Here is a 20017-nt window from a genome sequence, read left to right as displayed (position 1 = left end):
CTCTTCTGGAAGCTATAAGTATACCATTAAGTTGTTAGTTGGTTAGTCTGTTAGTAGATGGTACCTTTTCTCTAAGTGCTTTTAGTGAAGAAATGAACCAAGCAGCATAAGCAACATGGCGAAACTTTCTCAGGCCTCCTGAAACATTGAGAAAACACAAACTTTACAAGAAAGTCTTCAAATTGTGTTGAATATATATAAATTATACATTAATTGCTCTTAATATAGATAAATGAATATAAGTCGAACTTACTAGGGCCTGGGAAAGATATATTTGTTTTCTTTACCGATCGTCTGGCTCCTAAAAGGCAAAACAGTACGAAGAGTTTGTGAGGGTTTTTTCTTGAAAAATACTAGCTTTAAAAGAGAGATGGAGACAGAGACTTATAATTACATATTACATCAATACTTTTAATCCAAACCATAATGATACCATATACTTTAGACCAATACAGATGAAGAAGCTAGATTTACTTTGATTCAAGAAATATTTAGATAAATCATTGTATCATAAATATATATAATGAACAAGATTATTTTAATAGCAATTATATACCAGTATTTACATCCCATTTCAATCAACCAAGCAACAAATTGATGTAACTTGAATATCTCGTTTATTCAAAGATGAGTTATATTCATGCAAACCAAAGCTAAAAATCCAAATTACCAATAATTGACTTCCTTCTAAGGCATATAATTTTTTCAATGCATGACATTTATAAAGTTCATGCTATCAACCAAATGCTGTATCAAGTTTCTTTGTATGAAATAGCAATACCTTGGTTAAAAAGTTACCTAAAGCTTTAATCATTTTATTGAAATTGAGTCTGTTAAAAAAGAATTTACACTAAATGGCCTAATCTTACCTGAATCTGATTTGCAAATTGCATTAGTCAGTAAATTCAAAGAATTTCTTTAACATTATGTGTTAAACTTTCTCTTTTAACATTTAATGAAAGAACTGTATTCATAAAAAATTTCAAAAAAAAGATCTAACATCTATTAAAGCTTGGCTTACAAATTGATCAATATTCAATCCCCGATTAATATAGCAATTATTAGCTGTTAAATCAATGCACCATATCAACACTTCCAAATAGGAAATGAGATTGCTGCTCAATTGCTCTTTTTTTTTGTTTACAAAAATAAACATATGAAATGCAAATTGCCAAGCAACAAGATATCCTTTAAAAGCATACCTTATCTTACAATATTTGTCAACATGAAATTTAGTTTTCAACCATGTGATGTGTATTTGCAAACTAGAAAATAAAATCATGCCTGCAGTATCAATTAATGTTTTTTTTATAGTAAGACCTTAAATGTTAGGAATTCAAGATATTTTGGCATTCAAGATACAGAAAATAAAATATCTAAACCAAGTGATTTTGGACTCGCACTCGATCGATCCCTTCCATTCCATGTTATAAATAAGTTATGCTATACATTTTATCCAAGGTATTGTCAGATATTACACTAATCATTTGTAGTTCTCCTTTTTTAATGAAGAAATATTTATGATAAAGTATTTTGTAATTAAATAAGGACATAAATGATACATTGGTTACTTATACATGTATTACTGTAAAATTTTTAGAAATATTATATGGAGGCTCAATTTTTTGGGAATTTTATGGGTATACCCCTTACCCACAAACCAACATCCAAAATGAATTATTAATTCATTATCCATCCAAGTAAACCCACGATTTTACATGTACAACCAAACGATCCATTAATTTAAAAAAAAATACAATCCATAAATCCCCACTTTAATGATACGCCACAGTACTGTAAATTCCTTCTTTTATGCGAGTACCTGGTACTTAATTCTGCAATTCCACTGGTTTGTATCAAATCGCGGGAATGAAAATTCGAGAGCATCATTTTAGATTATAATTTCCTATAGTTCAAAACTGTCTGAAAAGCAAGATTTCTAAATCCACAAGGGTTGCTTCCCGCAATTTTACGTGGATATTAATTCCTCGCATTTATTTCTAGGAATTTACAGTAATTCCATCTCTTATCAATGGAATAATACAAACCTGGCTGGGGAGAAACCAAAGTGGGCTGACGCTCAGGAACCGCTATGGCCCGAGGCTCAATAACCCGAGGTGGTCCTTCAACTGAAATAAAATTTCATTATCCTATTGCAATCATATAAAATTGAACTTCGATATCTTGAACACTGATATCTCGAACACAATTGATATATCAAAGTTAATTGCAAGTCCCAACCACTTACTTTTTAAAGTATTTTACCCTCAATATCTCGAATATCTCAAAGTTTTTAAACATTCCCATCTATTTCGAGATAACGAAGTTCATAATAACTTATCATAGAGTACATAACAGTTTTCGGGTGGGGCAAAGGTGTAAGAAATAAGGAAATTTAACATGTAGATAGCACCTACAACAATATTTTTTTTTATTCTAAAATGATCTTGAAGGACTAGATGTAATGCATCAAAGGATAAGAAAATTTCCTTTACCATTATACATTGTATCTCTGTGGTTTTATAAAAATGTCAATTTATCATCTACAAGGCTCCTGTAAAGATAATACTAGTTATCTAATATGGAAACCCTCCTTGACTTTTTGTCTTATTAGGTAATATCAATCTCAAACTCTATCTGATCAAGCCCAAGCTTAGAAGAAATCAATTTTTTGAAAGAATCAAAATTTCTTTATACCTACTCATGTAAAACAAATATGCAGAGGCCAATCAGTTCATCAATTTTTACTGTAACATAGATCTACCATAGACATTACTTTTTTTAAATATGGAAGATTTTCATCTGTTAGATAATTGAAAAAAAATTTGGGCCAGAAAAGTTCTAGAGAAATTTCCCTCCTAAACTGTTCTACCAACACACGACTTGTCTTGGCTTGCACTTTATATTCCAAGTTGACAAACATTCATGAATTAATTGAATATAAATATTCTGGGAGTTTAAACTCAAAGATGAACAGAAGACAAAATACACAGGCATTGTAAAGAGGACATTTACACATCAACAAAATGTAGAACACAGATAAAAACATTCATAAACACAAATAAATTAGTAAATGTTCACACACAAAAACACTTTCAACAAAACACCTTGGTTTTATTAGAGAAATTCTCTTCTTTGCTAGGTAAACATCAACATTTAATGTTCTGGTGTAATAAATATTTATGTGGTCTCCAACCAGTACACATTTGTTGAATGGATATAAGGATGTGGGTATATTTTCTGAATGTCCAAGTCAAAGAAATTACAGAGAAATTCCTTTTAGTTGCTTTATTTCATGATTTTATCACACTGGAACAATTTCATTGGTTACTTTAATATGTGGCAAATAAAACAGAAGGTTTACAATTTTAAAGATTGGGAGGGGGAGGGCCAGAGAAAAAGGGGTAAATTTTGCTTAAAGTAAAAAGGTAAGTGAAAAATTATGATTCTTCTTATTTAGTCCCAAATCTATGATTTACTTTACTGGTGGCAATGTGAAGCAAGTCAAAGGTAGAAACCAGTCAACATACACTTCAAACTCTCATAATAATTGAAGTGATCTCTGGGGTAGGGTAGGGTGGGTGGGGGACATTTTCATAAATTATTATACTTGTAATTTACTACATACTTATAGCTTAATCTGAGTCTTTTCAGTTTCATTCATAAATGATAAACTTAAATTTAAAAGTATTTTCACAATCAATTATATTTAAAAATTCAAACAAATTTAAGATTGAGAAATATGTAAACCTTTTTAGGCATTCTTATCCTGTCAAGTCTATGTTAATTCTGAGAGCTAGCGGTACAGGTATAGTTGCAGAAGGCTACATGAGAATGTTGGAGAGTTAGTGCTACATTTGTTAATGGAAGCTCTACCCTCCCCCTCACTTCCCAAGCTTCTCAAATTCTAGAAGCCACTGAGAATGTTTTACTTTGTAACTTTAACCACAGTAAACAAAACTCTAAGGGTGCAACACACAAAAGGACAGAGGGAGAGGAAGAACCACCACAGAAAGGACAAAAAATCAAGGTCATTGGAGGATAAATCCCCAACATCACATCAAAGACAAGAAAACAAAAGTAGTTTTGATGACAATAATAATTTTATTCATGAATATATAGCTATACATTCTATTCATAACAACAAGAGAAAAAGGTGCTCCCAATTCCTTTAATATCACAGACAGTAGTCTAAACATCGTTCAGGTATTCATGATCCTGATACTCAAACATTTCAGTTTTGTCCTACCCATAGGTAAATATGCTTCACAATCTGAGGCTTAATGAATTATAAAAATTTATACAAAATAAATAATATATCTTTAATATTATGCCATACTCTATACTATGGTGTTTTGACATATCTAAAATGTCACTGGCAAGCTAAGATTGAAAATTAAAATCGCACTAATGAAGGTCAAAGTGATTAATAATTAAGATTTGTAATGTGTCCCCTCAGTTTTATAGATTACAATGTCCCAAATAATTTCATTTTTTCCTATTTATAGAATCCAAACATCAAAGTTGCCACCCTCGTATCACAGATATCACATGACAGGATAATGTTTCACCCTTTACAGTTCAAGTCTCACCAGGTCAAAGTTCAAAGTTCACCATTCTCAGTGGTACACATAATAATTGGACCCATCATCATTGTAATAATAGTAGCCGGGAAGAGTGGTAGTGGCTGAAAAAACAAGAAAACACAGATCAGAGGTGGTAACGTTTATTATCATGTGCATGGATACAGTCATAAAATAAAGCAAAATGATAAGTGTGTCAGTGTGTCAAGGACATTGTGTGGGGTAACTTCTCAAGGTCATTTATTCTTGAGATTTTTAGAAGTAACTGAATTACTTGCCTTCCCAACCAGTGGGTTAAAATTTCCACTGGGTGGCAAGAAATAGAAGTTGACACTTGTAAATTCATACCCCCTACTTGAACACTCAGAACATCAAAGGGGCCATTTTGTTTTGCATTATAAAATAGGATTTCTTGAATCTGACAGCCGAGCTAGTGCTTTTCTTTGTACTTGTTATCATAAGCCAACTCAAATGGAATTATATGATGTGTTCAGATCTTGCCAAACACTTCCAATACAAATAGTCAAATACATAGGTACCACTGGAAATTTCTGACATTGTGAAGTAATTTTTTTTTTCCAAATTGTAGTATAATTTCAATTTAATAGAAATACATCAGCGTTTTTAAATTTTCTCTTAAGATATATGTGGTGTATTTAAAGAGAACTATTTTACACAGCAACTATGTACAACACTGGAATTCAGAGTGAAACCGTTGGGCAAAAAAGATGGGCACTTTAACTCTGTATAAAATTGATGATAATTAATTTAATTCCTTTGATAAATCTACTGAATACACCACACAATGTCCTTTCTGTGCTAGTGTATATATATGTCAAAGGATGAAATACTGAAAACCTATTATATTTGGATGTATTCTCTACTTTGCATTTTGATAGATAGCAGTTTCCCAAAATCAAGTACAGTAAAACACCCTTATAGTGACCAGACTTTAAAATGAATTGACACTTATAGTGAAGTAATTTTCATTCCCTATAGTTTTTAAAGGTATTTTAAAGCTAAAGGATATAGCAAATTACATTTATAACGAAGCAAAATCACCCATCCCTGACACTTTGTTAAAAGCATGTTTTACTGTTGATATAGCTTAATGTCATTCATGTATACATTTTTATAAATAGGTACATCTGCAGCTGCATGAAATGAAATCTAGACCAACTCCTTTAAATATCAATTAACACCAAATATCATACATCATAAATATAACACATTTACAGTAGTCTATATAAATTTTCAATTTTTTTTTTACCAATTATGACAGAGTCTACACAGATCTAAATCAAATATTTCTTTTCATAAGAAATAAGTCAAATGATTACAAAAATGCTCTTTTTTTTGCTCTCAAATTATTTTTTTAGTTTTTTTTTTAAAAATGTCTTTATCATCAGCATTTACTTTTTAATCACAAATCAAACACTTCAATTACATTGCTGATTTTGTTTTGTTTCCCCTTAACTTATTTAAATACTTTTCTATAGAATTTCTTCAAGCACCAAATATTATCAAAATCTGATTTAAAAAAAACAAATTCTCTCCTCAGTGCACAATTTGAATTGTAGAAGCCAAGGTAGTACATGTACAATGTAGTAGTGTACTGACTTTTATCATAGCCAATAGACTATCTTGAGCAGCTTTGTTCCTTATAGTATACACTGTTTCATTAGGTTTTATTTGAAATTTCAATATTTTGGCATGCAGTAAATTATCTATTCATCTCAAGCTATCATGTACATGTATTTGTATTTTAACATGATTTAAGACAAAATTGTTGTACCATGTGGGGCCAGGTGGTCTTTTACACTGTACACATCGTCTTGACAGGGCATGATGATCATTTACATTGTACACCCCCTGTTACAGTATGTATATCTTCACTGATAGTAATAAGACTGATACAATCTACTATACTAGTTCTACTGACTACAATCTTGTTACTGATCAACTACCGTTAGTAAATGCAGTACTTACTGACTCTAGGTTAGTGCATCATATTCTGAGTTGGTGTGAAGTGGCCGCCCAGTGCAATGTTAGTGGTTAGCAAGGCAAAGAAAGACAATGTTAATATAAAACACACAGATCTACACCCTGATATAGTATTTTATTCAGGATTCAATCCTCCCATAGTGCCTATAGTGTTTAGGAGTCTTAATTACTTTCTTAATATGCAAAACATTGCCTAAAATTTACTTTCTGTCTTTTTCTTTGCATTGCATGCACAAGTTATCAACAGATTTGCATGCATCTGATGACTACAGCATTCCCAAACTTCAAGGAATACATGTAGCTATATACGTCTATTTCCATTTCCATTTTAATGCAAGAACGCAATTTTTGTAAATTTGAAAGGGCAAAGCAGTTTGGCAGCTATGCCCAAATTAGATAACTGCACCGAGATCTGATGCATCTCAGAAATGCTTCAAATCAAAAATAGTCATCTGAGGCGCCATGCATGCAGGCTAGCTTCCATGCACAACAACCCACCAGCTTATCATAACTAATTCATCAAACACATAGGGAGGGGTGGAGTAGGGGTGTGGGGGGAGGGGCTTAGAAACATAGAACATAAGAGAAGTTAAGTAATACTCTACCAAGGTGTTTTGTTGAAATCATTGGTAGTAAATAGGCTGATAGCCTTGTAACTCACCCCTCACTGGTGAGACTATTCTCCTGGAAAGAAAAAAACAGTATCAACTCATGAGATACAAGATAATTAAGACGCAACCTAATGATCATAATGTGCACATCATTTACAAAAAAAATAAATATTTGTTTCGATTTTGAAACCCTGAAGGTTGGTTTGGCTTCCAATCCCACAGTCCTTTGCAATCAGTCTCGCAAGACCCAATCAAGTCTATGACATATTCTCATATACTGAATTAATATTTTGGTTTAAATAAGATTTAAATAAAATACTCTTTAAACACTGATTCTATTAATATACCTTCCTTTACCATTTTCATTAGTGTAAGTTCCATGTTTGATTTCTCATGTAAATTAATTTTCCCAGAAAACACAGTGTCACCAACAACAAAGATTTTTAAGAAAAGATTGATCAGCATGCTGTAGCAAGACATTAGGGTGGGAGTGTTTGCAGGGGAAATGAAAGTTTGGTATTGTAAATGCTTTTGTTATACTTTCATGTTAAATACTGAAATCTGGTTGGTTAAGACGCAGTTAATAATATTTACTATTACCCTCAGCGTTAGCAACGCACTTGGCAACGGGTAACATTAAAAAATGTTACATGCGCGAAAATTATTCGCGTACGGTTCGCTGTAGAATTCACGCTATTCCTATATAAAAGCAGTAAAAAAAATTTTAAAATTTTTAAAAAAGACATTCAGTATAACAAAATAAATAGTGCCTGTTTGGGAGGATAACAGTTGAAATTGACACCCCTCGAAAACCATTGTCAACCTCCGCTTCGCGTCGGTTGACAATGGTTTTCGAGGGGTGTCAATTTCAACTGTTACCCTCCCAAACAGGCACTATTTATATAGTGATACACTTTGTCTTTTTGGAAGTGATTTGTTTATGGTTAACATTTACAATTGGATTGTTAGGTAACTATATATACAACATAGCATGCAGGTGTTTGTTTACATAGTTTTCCTTTAATAAAGTAACCGGATATCCAAAACTTCTTTTTTGAAAGTTGAAAAAAAATTATCTTGAAAAAATTCTCACAGTATAGCACAATTACAGCAAACACACTTACAAAGATGTAGGAAGTCAGATTCACTCCCCTTACTCTTAAAACTTCTGAAAAACGTAATTGTTATCTCAATGGAGATTCTTTGTCATACAAGTTTCACTGTACAGTACATTTATTGACAATGAACAGATTTTTTTAACAATTTTTTTTCAGTACTTATATAAATAAGAAATATTTGGTGTAAGAAAAGAAATGCATGGAGTTACCACCTTTCACCTGTAGGGTAATTGGATACATTTTATATAGTGCAAGGAATTAAAGAAATAAACAGCTGTCAGAAAATTCAGAAAACAGATAGAAACCCAATAGTTCACATGTACTTCTGTCCACAAGATAATTACATACCCTGGCTGTGGGAGAGATTGGCCATTTCTGATTGGACAAAAATATCTTATTTGACTCAATCATTCAACATTGTAATTGAAAATTGGACAAAATGTTAAACCAATAAAAATAAATATGTATTATTAAGTAATTTTCAATATTAAGCATTTTTTTTACAGAGAAATTAAAGTAAGCTTCTTGTAACTGGGTTAATATAGTGTTCCTTTCTTTATTTACTTTTTAAATTAATAATTCAAATTGTTCATGTGTAGTTGTAAAAATTTCATTGTATTGGTGTGACTTTTCATCAGAACTTACGGTTCAAGGGGAGGTAATGCAGAGTAGTGATGGACAGCGGGTTGAGGGGGCGGGGACATCTGGTAGTGATGATGATGGACAGCTGGAGGCACCGGTGATCTCTGTAACAGTCAACGGTATTGGTCAGAACAAAATCAGTAACAAGTAAAACATTGCGAAGAATCAAGCTAAAACAGGGTCACTAATTAAAGCACAAATAGGTCTAGTATAAGTCTAGAATCCATTTATCAGTTAAAGTAAGGAGAGAGAGAGACAGAGAGACAGAGACAGAGAGAGTTGACTCACCACAACTGTAGGTTCAGACATGTATGTTACAGGGGCCTGAGTCATTCTGCCCCCTGGAAGACTGTGTAACATCATCTGTTGAACCACCAACTGATGCATCTGGTGGTTCTGCATCATCATCATCTCCATCCAATCTATGAGAGAAATTAAATGATCAGAAATTAATCCAATTTTTAACCCCTACCATTCCTACTTGTTTAGCATTTTTAAACATACTTTATCCCATTTCAAAAGTTTTTACCTAAAACTTGGAAACTGTGTGCTGATTGACAATGATTACAAAAAAGTTGAAGACTTAAATTTATAGAAAGTTAGTTGACGTTGGCTCATTTACTGTCATGGTTATCAGTACATGTACAACCAATCAGGACATAGCTTGTAAAGGGATGTAGAAGACACTAGTACAACCAATGAGGACTTGGCTTGTATAGGGATGTAGGCAACACTTACCTCCTTTGTTAAACATGCCTTGTCTCTGATCTGGCACCAGGTTCTGTACGACAGGCTGTGGGACTTGCTGTATAATGTGCTGGGGGTAGGACTGGGGGTAGGAAACCGGCGCCTGAGGAGGGTTCTGTATGGGGGGTAGGTGATACTGTTTTGGGGTAGCAACTCTGTGTTCAATTATATGTTTCACTTGGGACATATCTGGAAAAGACAAGAAATTCCTAAATTTACTCAAAGCAGTGCATGAGATTTACCAGTTGTCAAATAGCTTACAGAAACATTGTAGTATGGGAGACAACTGAATAACTTAACACTGGAACAGCAACAGCAAATGTTTAATAGAGACCTGAGTGGACATGTTCTTATCTTTTCATTCAGTAGATGTACATTTGGTTAACACACAAAGAAAATGTTATATGTTTTGCATTTAAATATCAATTGTGCAAAATCTAGCCATGCTACACGATTAAATTCTGCACAAATGATGTTTTAGAAAAATATTTTATACACTTTTAACAGTACATGAGCACCTCATAGAATATTACAACAAAGAATGATATTTCTTCCTATACCAAGCTGGAATAACAGACTACTCGCTGAATGAATGTTAAACTTCTATGGTTGATGCCTTAAAAATTCACATATTAAATTTGGTGAACACACACAGACACCATATCAAGACAGCCAATAGTACACAGTCGATGGAAGCCCTTTACATAGAGTTGACCTGGTATTTTTGGAATAATTGAGGGAGGCAGACCAAAAGTACAGGGGAACAAAATGACTTACTCAAATTGCTCTGTTCAAAATAGGTAGGACTCAGTTATGGATTCACATAAATTGAAAAAGATTAATAACTGTTACTGCCAGCTATCAGGATTAGCACAAAAAGTTGATATTAGTTTTAATCCCTACGGCAGTATTTACCCAGACAAGAGAATTCAGTAAAATGATAATTATTTTCTGTATATTCATTTATTGAAAATAAATACGTGTACAAAACTAACATTAATCTCATCAAACATAGTGGAATACAAAACCTTGATAATCTTGTCAGAACTGCAGCATCAATTTCTTTTTCAAATTTTGGTGTTTTTTAAAGAACAAAATTTCAAAATAAATGTCTACATACTTGAGCAAATTTGTTTAAAAATATTATTTACAGGTAATAACACTCAGTTTTTTTCCAAATAAAAATCTATCAACTACTTTTAAGATAATTTATTACTTTTTAGCTAATATATATATTTTTTCTTTAATTTCCCCAAGAAACTAATTCTTCACCATTTTTTTTTATCTTGCATCCCTTGAGGTTAAAATTTGAACTTCAATTAACACTATACCACACATTTTAACTCACGTTTCCATGGAAACCCTTGGTGAAAAAATTGTCATCAGCTTACCTTGGTCAACGTGACCATGTTGAATGTAATCTCTTATTACATCGTTTCCAGCATCTAACAACCAGTTGTCCATGCCACAAGCGGCATGTTGAGAAGCCGAGTAGAGACTCACAAATCCCAAATGGTAACTAACACCTCCAGCTAGGAGTGAGCAAACAACTTTTATGAAGTCAGAAAATGCGTTTTAGTCCTCTGAGTTTTGCTTCAGTGATTTTTCAAAGGAGGCCATAGTGGGGGAAAAATAAACTCCTTACTTTGATGCCTTCCAAACTTTTATAAACTCCATAGAAAGTTATGCCAAATATTCATTAAAATAAGACTCTGCCCATTTATTTCCTATGCGATGTTCTAATGGAATTATTGATGTAAATTTGTGATGAGATTTAAAATTTTTATCTACTTTTTTTTATACTTACGTTTATGTTAAAGTCTTGTTTGTTTGTGAAGCATTCTGACAGCTTTCTCTTTGGTCGCCATGGCAGACTCTTTAGAAAGGGAAGGTTTTTCCGGAAGGGTTATATTACCTTTATTTAGCACACATTATAAAGTTTTTCTTTAACAGACAAAAGAGGATAAAAAGCATCAACTATTTCATTTCTTAAGAACTACATAACTGTGAAGAAATTCACAAAGGTTTCCCCTTGCTATGTTCCACCTCAATACCAATAGAAAGTTCTAAATGACAAATAAATAGAGGAACTCTGTGAATATACAAGCCTGAATGCATCTCAGTTCAAATGAATAGGGAGTATTGATGGCTATTGAACAAGATGAATGCTTGCATTGCTTTCTTTTATAGCTAACACCTAATAACCATTACTTCACTTAAAATGTTTGAGAATACTTTTAAAACTCTTGACTGAAATTGCGATATCATAGCCACAGCAAACACACATGAACTGTCATATAGACATTGAATCTCAAGTATTACTAAACGAGAGACATAGGTTTGCTCTTTATTTCCTCTGTAAGAAAGCTAATTCATCTTAATAGTTTAATTGAATTAGCCTTTCAGGGAAATGACAAAGCCTGAAGTATATTTGTACAGAAGCATAGAAGGCTGGGTAATCGAGGTGTTGTACTACTCGCCCGTGAAGTATTGCTGTCGCGTTACTCACAGGTGAGATGGTACTACTTAGTGGAGAGAGAAAACATTTCCATAAAACCAATTGAACAATCCAATCAAACATAGCTGGTGCAATGGTTTTAGTCCTGCATGTGAAATATTTAGACTCAATGCACTGAACAACATTCAATTGATTTTAAATGTTCAAAAAGAAAAAGACTTTTTTAAGCAGACAAACACTTAATCTGAAAGTGCACAAAAACTCTTTATTCTATTCTGTCATTTTAAAAATCCAATTTACTGATCTTCTTATTTTTTTTTTATAAAGCTAAAATGTTAAAAACTTAAGGGCATATTAATTAGAATAATCTCTCATGCATCATTCTTTTTCTTCTTCATCATGTAACTTTAATTGTATTCATGCACAATTAAGTCGAATTATCCTCAACATAACCAAAACATCAAATGTTAAAAACAGAATTTGTTTGGAGAACTGTTTGAATGCAAGGCAACTGCTGAACACTCATAGTTCATTTGATGTAACCAATGGTAACATTTGTGATTGATCTCTTTATCATCTTAAGCTTGAAAAATAATACAAGATTCATTTCCTGACATACTTTACAAAAAGTATCGTTTATCAAAAATAGGTGTTTTTTATAATAATTTCATAGGAGTTTGATTGAATTTGTTATGAAACAGCTGTCTTATGATGAAAACATACAACATAGAAGTTACGATAATTATACAATAGAGAAAAGATGGTCAAGTTTTTGAAAAAATGTCTATGTACTAGGGTAAATTAAAGGAATCAGTGTAAGCCTTTGCATATTTAACCCATATATCAATGCATTTAAAATTCTTAAAGATTCAATCACTTATATGACAGCTACCATTTAGGAAAAGACACATTCAATTGACATTTATTAAATATCGAAATCAGACTGCTGACGTTGGTTTGATCCTTTAACTAAGATATGCAATTTGAGGTGCACTCGGGAGATCACAAGTACAGGGGTGTTACATGCATAAATGCATGTCACATGCACATCTAAAGATCTCAGAACACTTGTACCTTAAAATGCACTTTCAAATGCTTACATCAAACCAAACAGAATTTTGTATTGTGTTTAGAAATCTAATTTGCCTTAATCTTTTGACATAAGGCATTGTTGCATGATTCAGCAAATACAACATCATTTTAACTCTAAAAACAGACAGAAAATGGACATATCTAGGACACTTTTTTTACGAAATAAAATAAATACTGTGAGTAAAACCTGAAAAGAAAGACATTGGTTTGGTTTTTACAACATGTCTACTTTGGTTTCTACCAGACATTTGTTGTTGAGCAAACATTGATCTAAACCTTCGTTAGAATCTGAGACCTACTGCCAAGGGAATTCTTTACAAAATCTTCCAGAATGACAACTCAACAGAAATGTAGAGCAAGTCAACAATAATAGCCATTCTCCAAATCATTTCAGCATAAGACATATAATTATATCTGCATGAAGCATTATATATAGTGCATTGAGCTTTCTTTATAAGCACATGAATACTGTTTTTGTCCATGGTTTGTACTTCTGAATAAGTGCATATTGTCATCTAGAGCTCAATTTACACACCATGTCCTTCAATGCATATAATAGACTTTATGGAAAATCTTATGACATGCAAATAATATGACACAACACCATTCAAACTGTATACATGCATCTTTTAAGAAATGTATCAAAATGAATTACGGTAAATGTAAAAATTTAATCCAGAATGTTTACTACATACTGGCATAATAAGAATTGAATAAATGTGTCACCCTGCAATGAATACAAATGAATAGAACTGATTCATAGAAGTTCAACTTTTACGCATCAAACACATATTTCATCTACTTTGATCATAAAATACAAGTCTTTGATTTAGAGTGGCAACAAAAAAAGGGAAAAAAGAAAAGGAAATTTTTTTTTAAGTGTTTTAATACCTGGTAATTAAAACTTAAATTTTCTAAAGTCCTGCAAGGGGTTAATATATAGAAACATTAATACCGGTACTTTGCATACCTTTTGCGTCAGAAGTACATGCAGAGTACATCAAAATTCACAACCATACATTCCCAGCTCTCCAGCCTGAGTTATGCCCCTTACCTTTGTCTCTGTAGGGGTTGTTATTATCGTCCCGATACGACTGGTTCCTGTTGAAATCTGGCAATGACCTTCGAGACGGTGGGGGAGGGAGGGGGGAGGGGGTGTAACGTCGCCTGGCACTGTGAGATCGGGGGCGACGGCCGTGATCCTCATTAACTAACTGCTCATGCTAAGGGAATAAGACAAGAACAAGTCAAGTTTATATGTATCAAACTAAACATATCAATTTAATAATCACAATCTTCTATTTCATTTATTCACTGTTAATATTAGACACCTCATACACATAGCAAGTTTGTAACATGATTTAATAAATTAAATTAAATTTTTATTAAAAAATTATAATAAATCAAGTTGAACATATACACAGTATGGAATGTTATATAATCATTTTTTTTTTTGAGAAGTGGATTAGGGGTTAGGGATGACAATTACTAATACAATGATTCAAAGAGCCACAAAGAAGGAGATAGTCAGCTGCTACTTGTATAAAATAAAACGTTCAGGTGTTTAACATCAAATATTCAGGTAAGGAGAGAAAATAATCTTTTTTTAAATTAATTATTGATAACTTCATGCATTCATTTTATAATGAAATCCTTACCAGTCCTTTTCAAATAAAAAAGAGAAGTGCCTCTAAGTGGCCATGAATGAGTTGGCATTTTGCAATGTAAACTGAATAGGTTTTAAATCTTGTATGCATGTTTTATCATTTTTTAATAGGTTTTCATTTCTTTCATTTTAGTTTATGATCTAGTCTTTGACATAAACAACACAGTTTTCTTAACACTACAAGTTAGATAAAATAGAGTTGACCTCTTTTTAGAGTAATGGCATATCACAATATACATTTAAATCTAGAAAATAAGTATTTAATAATTGATTCATAAAAGATAGATAAATGACCGCTTACAATTACATGATATTGTTTTAATTAACATCCTTGGTAATGGTATCTCTAAAATTGACCAAAATAGCAAAGTGACAATTTAATTTTTGCTATCGAAATTCCTGGGATCACTCGCTTGCGGCATGTTACAGTTAGTTTCTTGAATATTTCTGGTAGCTTTCCAGCTATTTTCTATTTAAAAATTAATCTACACCTTAATTGAGCATTTAATCATGTGCCCTAACAGTATAATTTAAAAAGTTCATTAAGTTAAATATGAATCGAAATATGAATAAATATACTTTTAAAAACGTATTAGGCTTTCATAAAGTTAGCTACAGATCTGCGGCTACATACGGCCATGATAAGGTTTACAGTCTGGGGAACCTGTGATCTGACTTACTCTTATTTTGTCCAGCAATTCTTGTCGTCTCAGCATAGCCTGTTGGAGTTTTACTTGTTCATCCAAGTCATTTCCACCTGGAATTAAAACAAAACCTTTTTTATAACCATTTTACATTCTAAACATACTACCATAATTAAATCAAGCTGTAAGGATAAGTACCCTCACAAAGGTTCTGTCATTTTTAAGATCCATGTTTAGATTACATACATTTTTAGACCACCGACAGATTGGCAGTAATTAAACCTTATAGTGAACCATTAACATATTATATTGTGTTGAATATGTATGAAATCTGAATATTAAATGATGTATACTATATATAAAACGGGAACATTGCATCAGGAGAGGGATGGATTGACTTCATCTATAGTAAAATTTGACATATTAAAGAATAAAATTGATTAAAAAAGAGGTACGTTGACACTACATCACCACCATTTTAAAATTAAAATCCTAATGCTTGTATATGCGATTGAGGGTTAACATTTAATACAACTACAGATAATGCAAAAAATGAAAATATTTCCAGTTGCAACAATAAACTGCATATGGGAGAAATAGTCAAAAGCCGAAAAAAATTGTAAATTTTCAGTCAGCTGCAGCAAAAAGAATTTAGGCCACATACAGTTGAACTTCGGTATCTCGAACACCGATATCTCGAATACAATGGATATGTCGAAGTGATTTGTAAGTCCCAACCACTTATACTTTAAGTAATTTATCCTTAATATCTCGAATACTTGGATATCTCAAAGTTTTTAACCAGTCCAATGTAGTCCGAGATAACAAGGTTTGACTGTATTATCCATCTTTGCTAGCCAAGGGTTTTCGATCCACTTCACTCCCTGGTGAGCAAAGTAGACCGAAAACCCTTAGCAAACAAAGATACATATTATCAATTTCAGGTTAGATTTCATCCCTGTCCACTCCTCTAAATAATCAATTGCTTTTTGATTTCTGTTTTCAAAAAATAGTTTGGAAAAAAAAGAAAAAAATTAAGACACAGTAAATACAAAGAAAAATTATGGATTGAAAATGAATTTGGTTTACATCAATCATCTATATAGTTACAAATGAACAAAATATTATTTCGTCAACCCCTTTGATGTTTTGCATATGAAAATATTTAAAAATATCGCTCATACTAAAATGTAAAAAAAATCAGAAAATTAACATCTTATACTTGCCCTCTTTAGTTTTAAACTAACAATGTAACTAAAAAATCCTGATAGAAATAAAGTTAAACTCCTTGTATAACTTGATAGTGATGGCAAGATTAATATCTAATCTGCAGCCACTTATCAAGAGAAAATTCAACATTTGACCTTTTTGGTCTCTTATAAAGTTGATCACATTCTGACACTGAGTAAAAACTGAAAATAATTGTTCATCTAAAAAATACTGATTTAAGAGATTATTCACATACGTTGAAAAGACATTCGATCCTCTTGGAAATTGTATACAGGTCTACTTTTTTAACAGCTGATAACTGATAAAAATCAATTAAGACATGTCGCAGATTTGACCGTTGATTAACAACAAAGCGCGGTTATGTACTGTATGATTGCCCACTTCTTGAGCATGAATACAAGTTTAAACAACTTTCAGAAGTCAATCTTCCGTACAATGTTATCTGTGGCATCAAATTTCATGTTAAACAAAAAATGATATCTTTACTGACACTTTACATTCTCTTTGACCCCGCCTAATTGTGTAACTTCATCACTGCTAACAAATATGAATACATAAGTTTACAGAGATCTAGATGTACCACATAACAACAGTTTATAAAGTGTCACAATAACCTGTTTTCATGCCATGTAAATTTTACCATACCAACAATATGTAAATTTCATTACACCTCAATGATATTTGCTTTTTGGTCTGCTCACTAATGTCAGAGGCCAACCATGCAGTGAATTATACAGGGGAAAAAAAACCAAAGTAAAACTTTGTACATAATTTTACTCTAAAATTAGGTTCTTTCTTTTACGGTACTATCAGGTACCATTTACATCAACTAAATCACTGCTCGTTTTAGCATTTTCTGTCACAAAATCTATATAATGGAGAACCCAGAAATAAAGTTAGTATTAGAATTGATTCTTTCATTTGTGTATTTTGGTTTACATTTAAAAAAAATAATATTAATAGCATGCATTTTTAAAATATGTTGTGATATTCAGTTGTTGATAAGTCTTTTGGCAAAAGCAGAGTTATCTCCCTTTGAAAGAGAATGGGAACCATTCGCCTGGATCCTAAATTTCAAGCATACAAAGAAGATCTTAAATCACTATTACGTTTAAATGGTAATTGCTATACATGTTTTCCTCCAAAAATGGGTTTTGATTGCAAATATCAAATTAAATTTCCATTTAATTTTTCACCATTTGATTGTACACCCAATAAATGATGTTCAAATGATCATTATAACAAGAAAGGAGCATAAATTATTGCTCCTTGTTCACGCTTTTACCTGTTGGTACCATCTTCTCATTCAACAGGTCTAGCTTCTGAACATACTGCACGGCACATTTACACAGAAAGCAGTCTAGTTCTTCAGCCATGCGTTTTCATTGTCTGATCTTTGTCAAGTTCCTATGTTCTCTTTAAAACATACACAAGTCATTATCAGCAAGAGCTTTGCTCTCAAACAGGGTTAAACTTGAAGTGTATCATGAATACTTCCATCCATAACAATTTTCCTTTTTGCTTCCTCATCATTGAAGGATTACTGGAGCAGGTCAGAATAGGATTTCAAAGTAACACCAAAACAGAATTCCACACCACCATTAGTCGGCTCTCTGATTAATTTCCAAAATTAATTCTCCTTCTTTTGACAAGATATTGGAATTTTCCTGCATTATAAAAGCATCAGACAGAGAACGTCCATTTTCCCTCTTGAGTTTAATGTAAAAATACCACAATCATTCTGTCATATCTCAGCAGTGAGGTTGCAGACCATTCGTGGCTTTAGATATTCTTTTCAGGATTGATCTTCATAAAGGAACCCAAAATCCACGTGAATCTAATATGGAGGAACAGGTTATTCACAGCAGAGATAAACAGACACTCCAAGAACTAGATCTTGCCGGATTTAAAACAGACTAAAAATATTTTACTTCAAATCAATCAGAAATATCATAATAATCAATATGTGTGTGTCCCATTCCACAGAATCATCTAGAATCTTCTACACAGATTACTAATGACAAAAAAATAGCAAAGTTTGAAAGCTGCCTAAAATGGGCATTGATTTAGGACTTAACATTAAACCTTTGTAAGGTGTGTAATCAATAACTGGACTCTAAGAAACTAGATAACACGGAAAAACAAAAACTAATTTAATATATTAGTAAACATTTTTTCATAAATTTCATTGGAAACAGTGTTTCATTAGAATCTTAATTGAATTCTTCTGGTCAGAATTTCATGCTATCAATTGGCAGAACTTATTAGTCATGCAGCTTTAAAATTCCAAGTTTAACATTGTCGTATTTGCAAGATGATAAACATTGGATTTTATTAATCTAATTTGCAATAAACAAATCTAGTAGGTGGTAAGGCAGGAATCTACAGACGTTTTCCTTAAAAGACACCTAAGAGTTTGTTCTGAAATTGGAACCTTTGAATCATAAGGACCTTAGTTTAATTGCTGCAGTCAATATTAGTCAGTCAAACTGAATAACAGTTTAAGATGTTCTCAACCAACAAAGCCTCAAAGATTTTGGTTACTCAACAGAGAAATAAAAATTACACATACACACACCTAAGAAATCTGTAAGATTTAGGACTTGTGTGGCTCAATTAAACAAACAGTACTGTAGTTACATTATTATGCGTGGGCACCAATTTTCATGAATTTTGTGAAAATCATCGCTTCAAGGATATGTAAATTCATGACCAACATTCCTATCAATTAATCCAGTATGCCAACATATGTTGTACTTCAATGAACATTCATTTTCTTGAATAAGAACCACATAAAATCCAGGAAAATTTATATTCAACAAATGATGAAGACACCATATAGTCACTACTACTTTTTTTCTGTTGATAAGGAGGTTCAATAGTGTGTTGTAGCCTCTTAATAGTCTATTTATGGGATAAATACCAGTTGCAAGTTGTACTGAAGAGAAGTCCCTAAGCTTCAAGACCCTTTCTGTTTCTTTTGTTTCGAAGAAAATTCATAAATTTCAAGTAGAACTGCATCAGGCAAAATAACATTCATATTTTAGAGCAACAAACCATTGACTTGCATTACCCTCTGTATCTTTCTATGACAACAGAATTTCACAAATCAATCAATATTAAAATTAATGCTCACCTGTAAAGCAAAATTTTCTAGGTATGAATGCTGGCCTACTCATGCCTGGCCATTTCTCGTCAGATAGTTTAGATCCACCTGCCCTC

The 20017-nt window shown here is 32.3% G+C and overlaps 1 protein-coding gene across 8 annotated transcripts in view; it reads right to left on the bottom strand.

The window, feature by feature from the left end:
* Positions 1-20017, bottom strand: part of LOC128158603 (uncharacterized) — a 44974-nt gene that overhangs the window by 11844 nt on the left and 13113 nt on the right. For 2 of the 8 annotated variants that reach the window (XM_052821527.1, XM_052821564.1), the window contains 10 exons: positions 15602-15678; positions 14310-14478; positions 9697-9894; positions 9247-9380; positions 8962-9062; positions 8665-8691; positions 7249-7271; positions 2049-2129; positions 254-301; positions 65-138 (listed from right to left, as the gene is read on the bottom strand). In XM_052821527.1, the coding sequence (XP_052677487.1) occupies positions 65-138; positions 254-301; positions 2049-2129; positions 7249-7271; positions 8665-8691; positions 8962-9062; positions 9247-9380; positions 9697-9894; positions 14310-14478; positions 15602-15678 (932 nt within the window). Of the gene's footprint in view, positions 1-64; positions 139-253; positions 302-2048; positions 2130-7248; positions 7272-8664; positions 8692-8961; positions 9063-9246; positions 9381-9696; positions 9895-11096; positions 11454-11512; positions 11671-14309; positions 14479-15601; positions 15679-18080; positions 18687-20017 lie in introns of those variants that run through there. The other 6 variants (XM_052821537.1, XM_052821548.1, XM_052821543.1 and 3 more) reach the window with 6 other exon arrangements.

The sequence above is a fragment of the Crassostrea angulata genome, chromosome 1, assembly GCF_025612915.1.
Source record: "Crassostrea angulata isolate pt1a10 chromosome 1, ASM2561291v2, whole genome shotgun sequence".
In the NCBI taxonomy this organism is placed as follows: Eukaryota; Metazoa; Mollusca; class Bivalvia; order Ostreida; family Ostreidae; genus Magallana; species Magallana angulata.
This window is presented reverse-complemented; position numbering and strand designations above follow the sequence as displayed.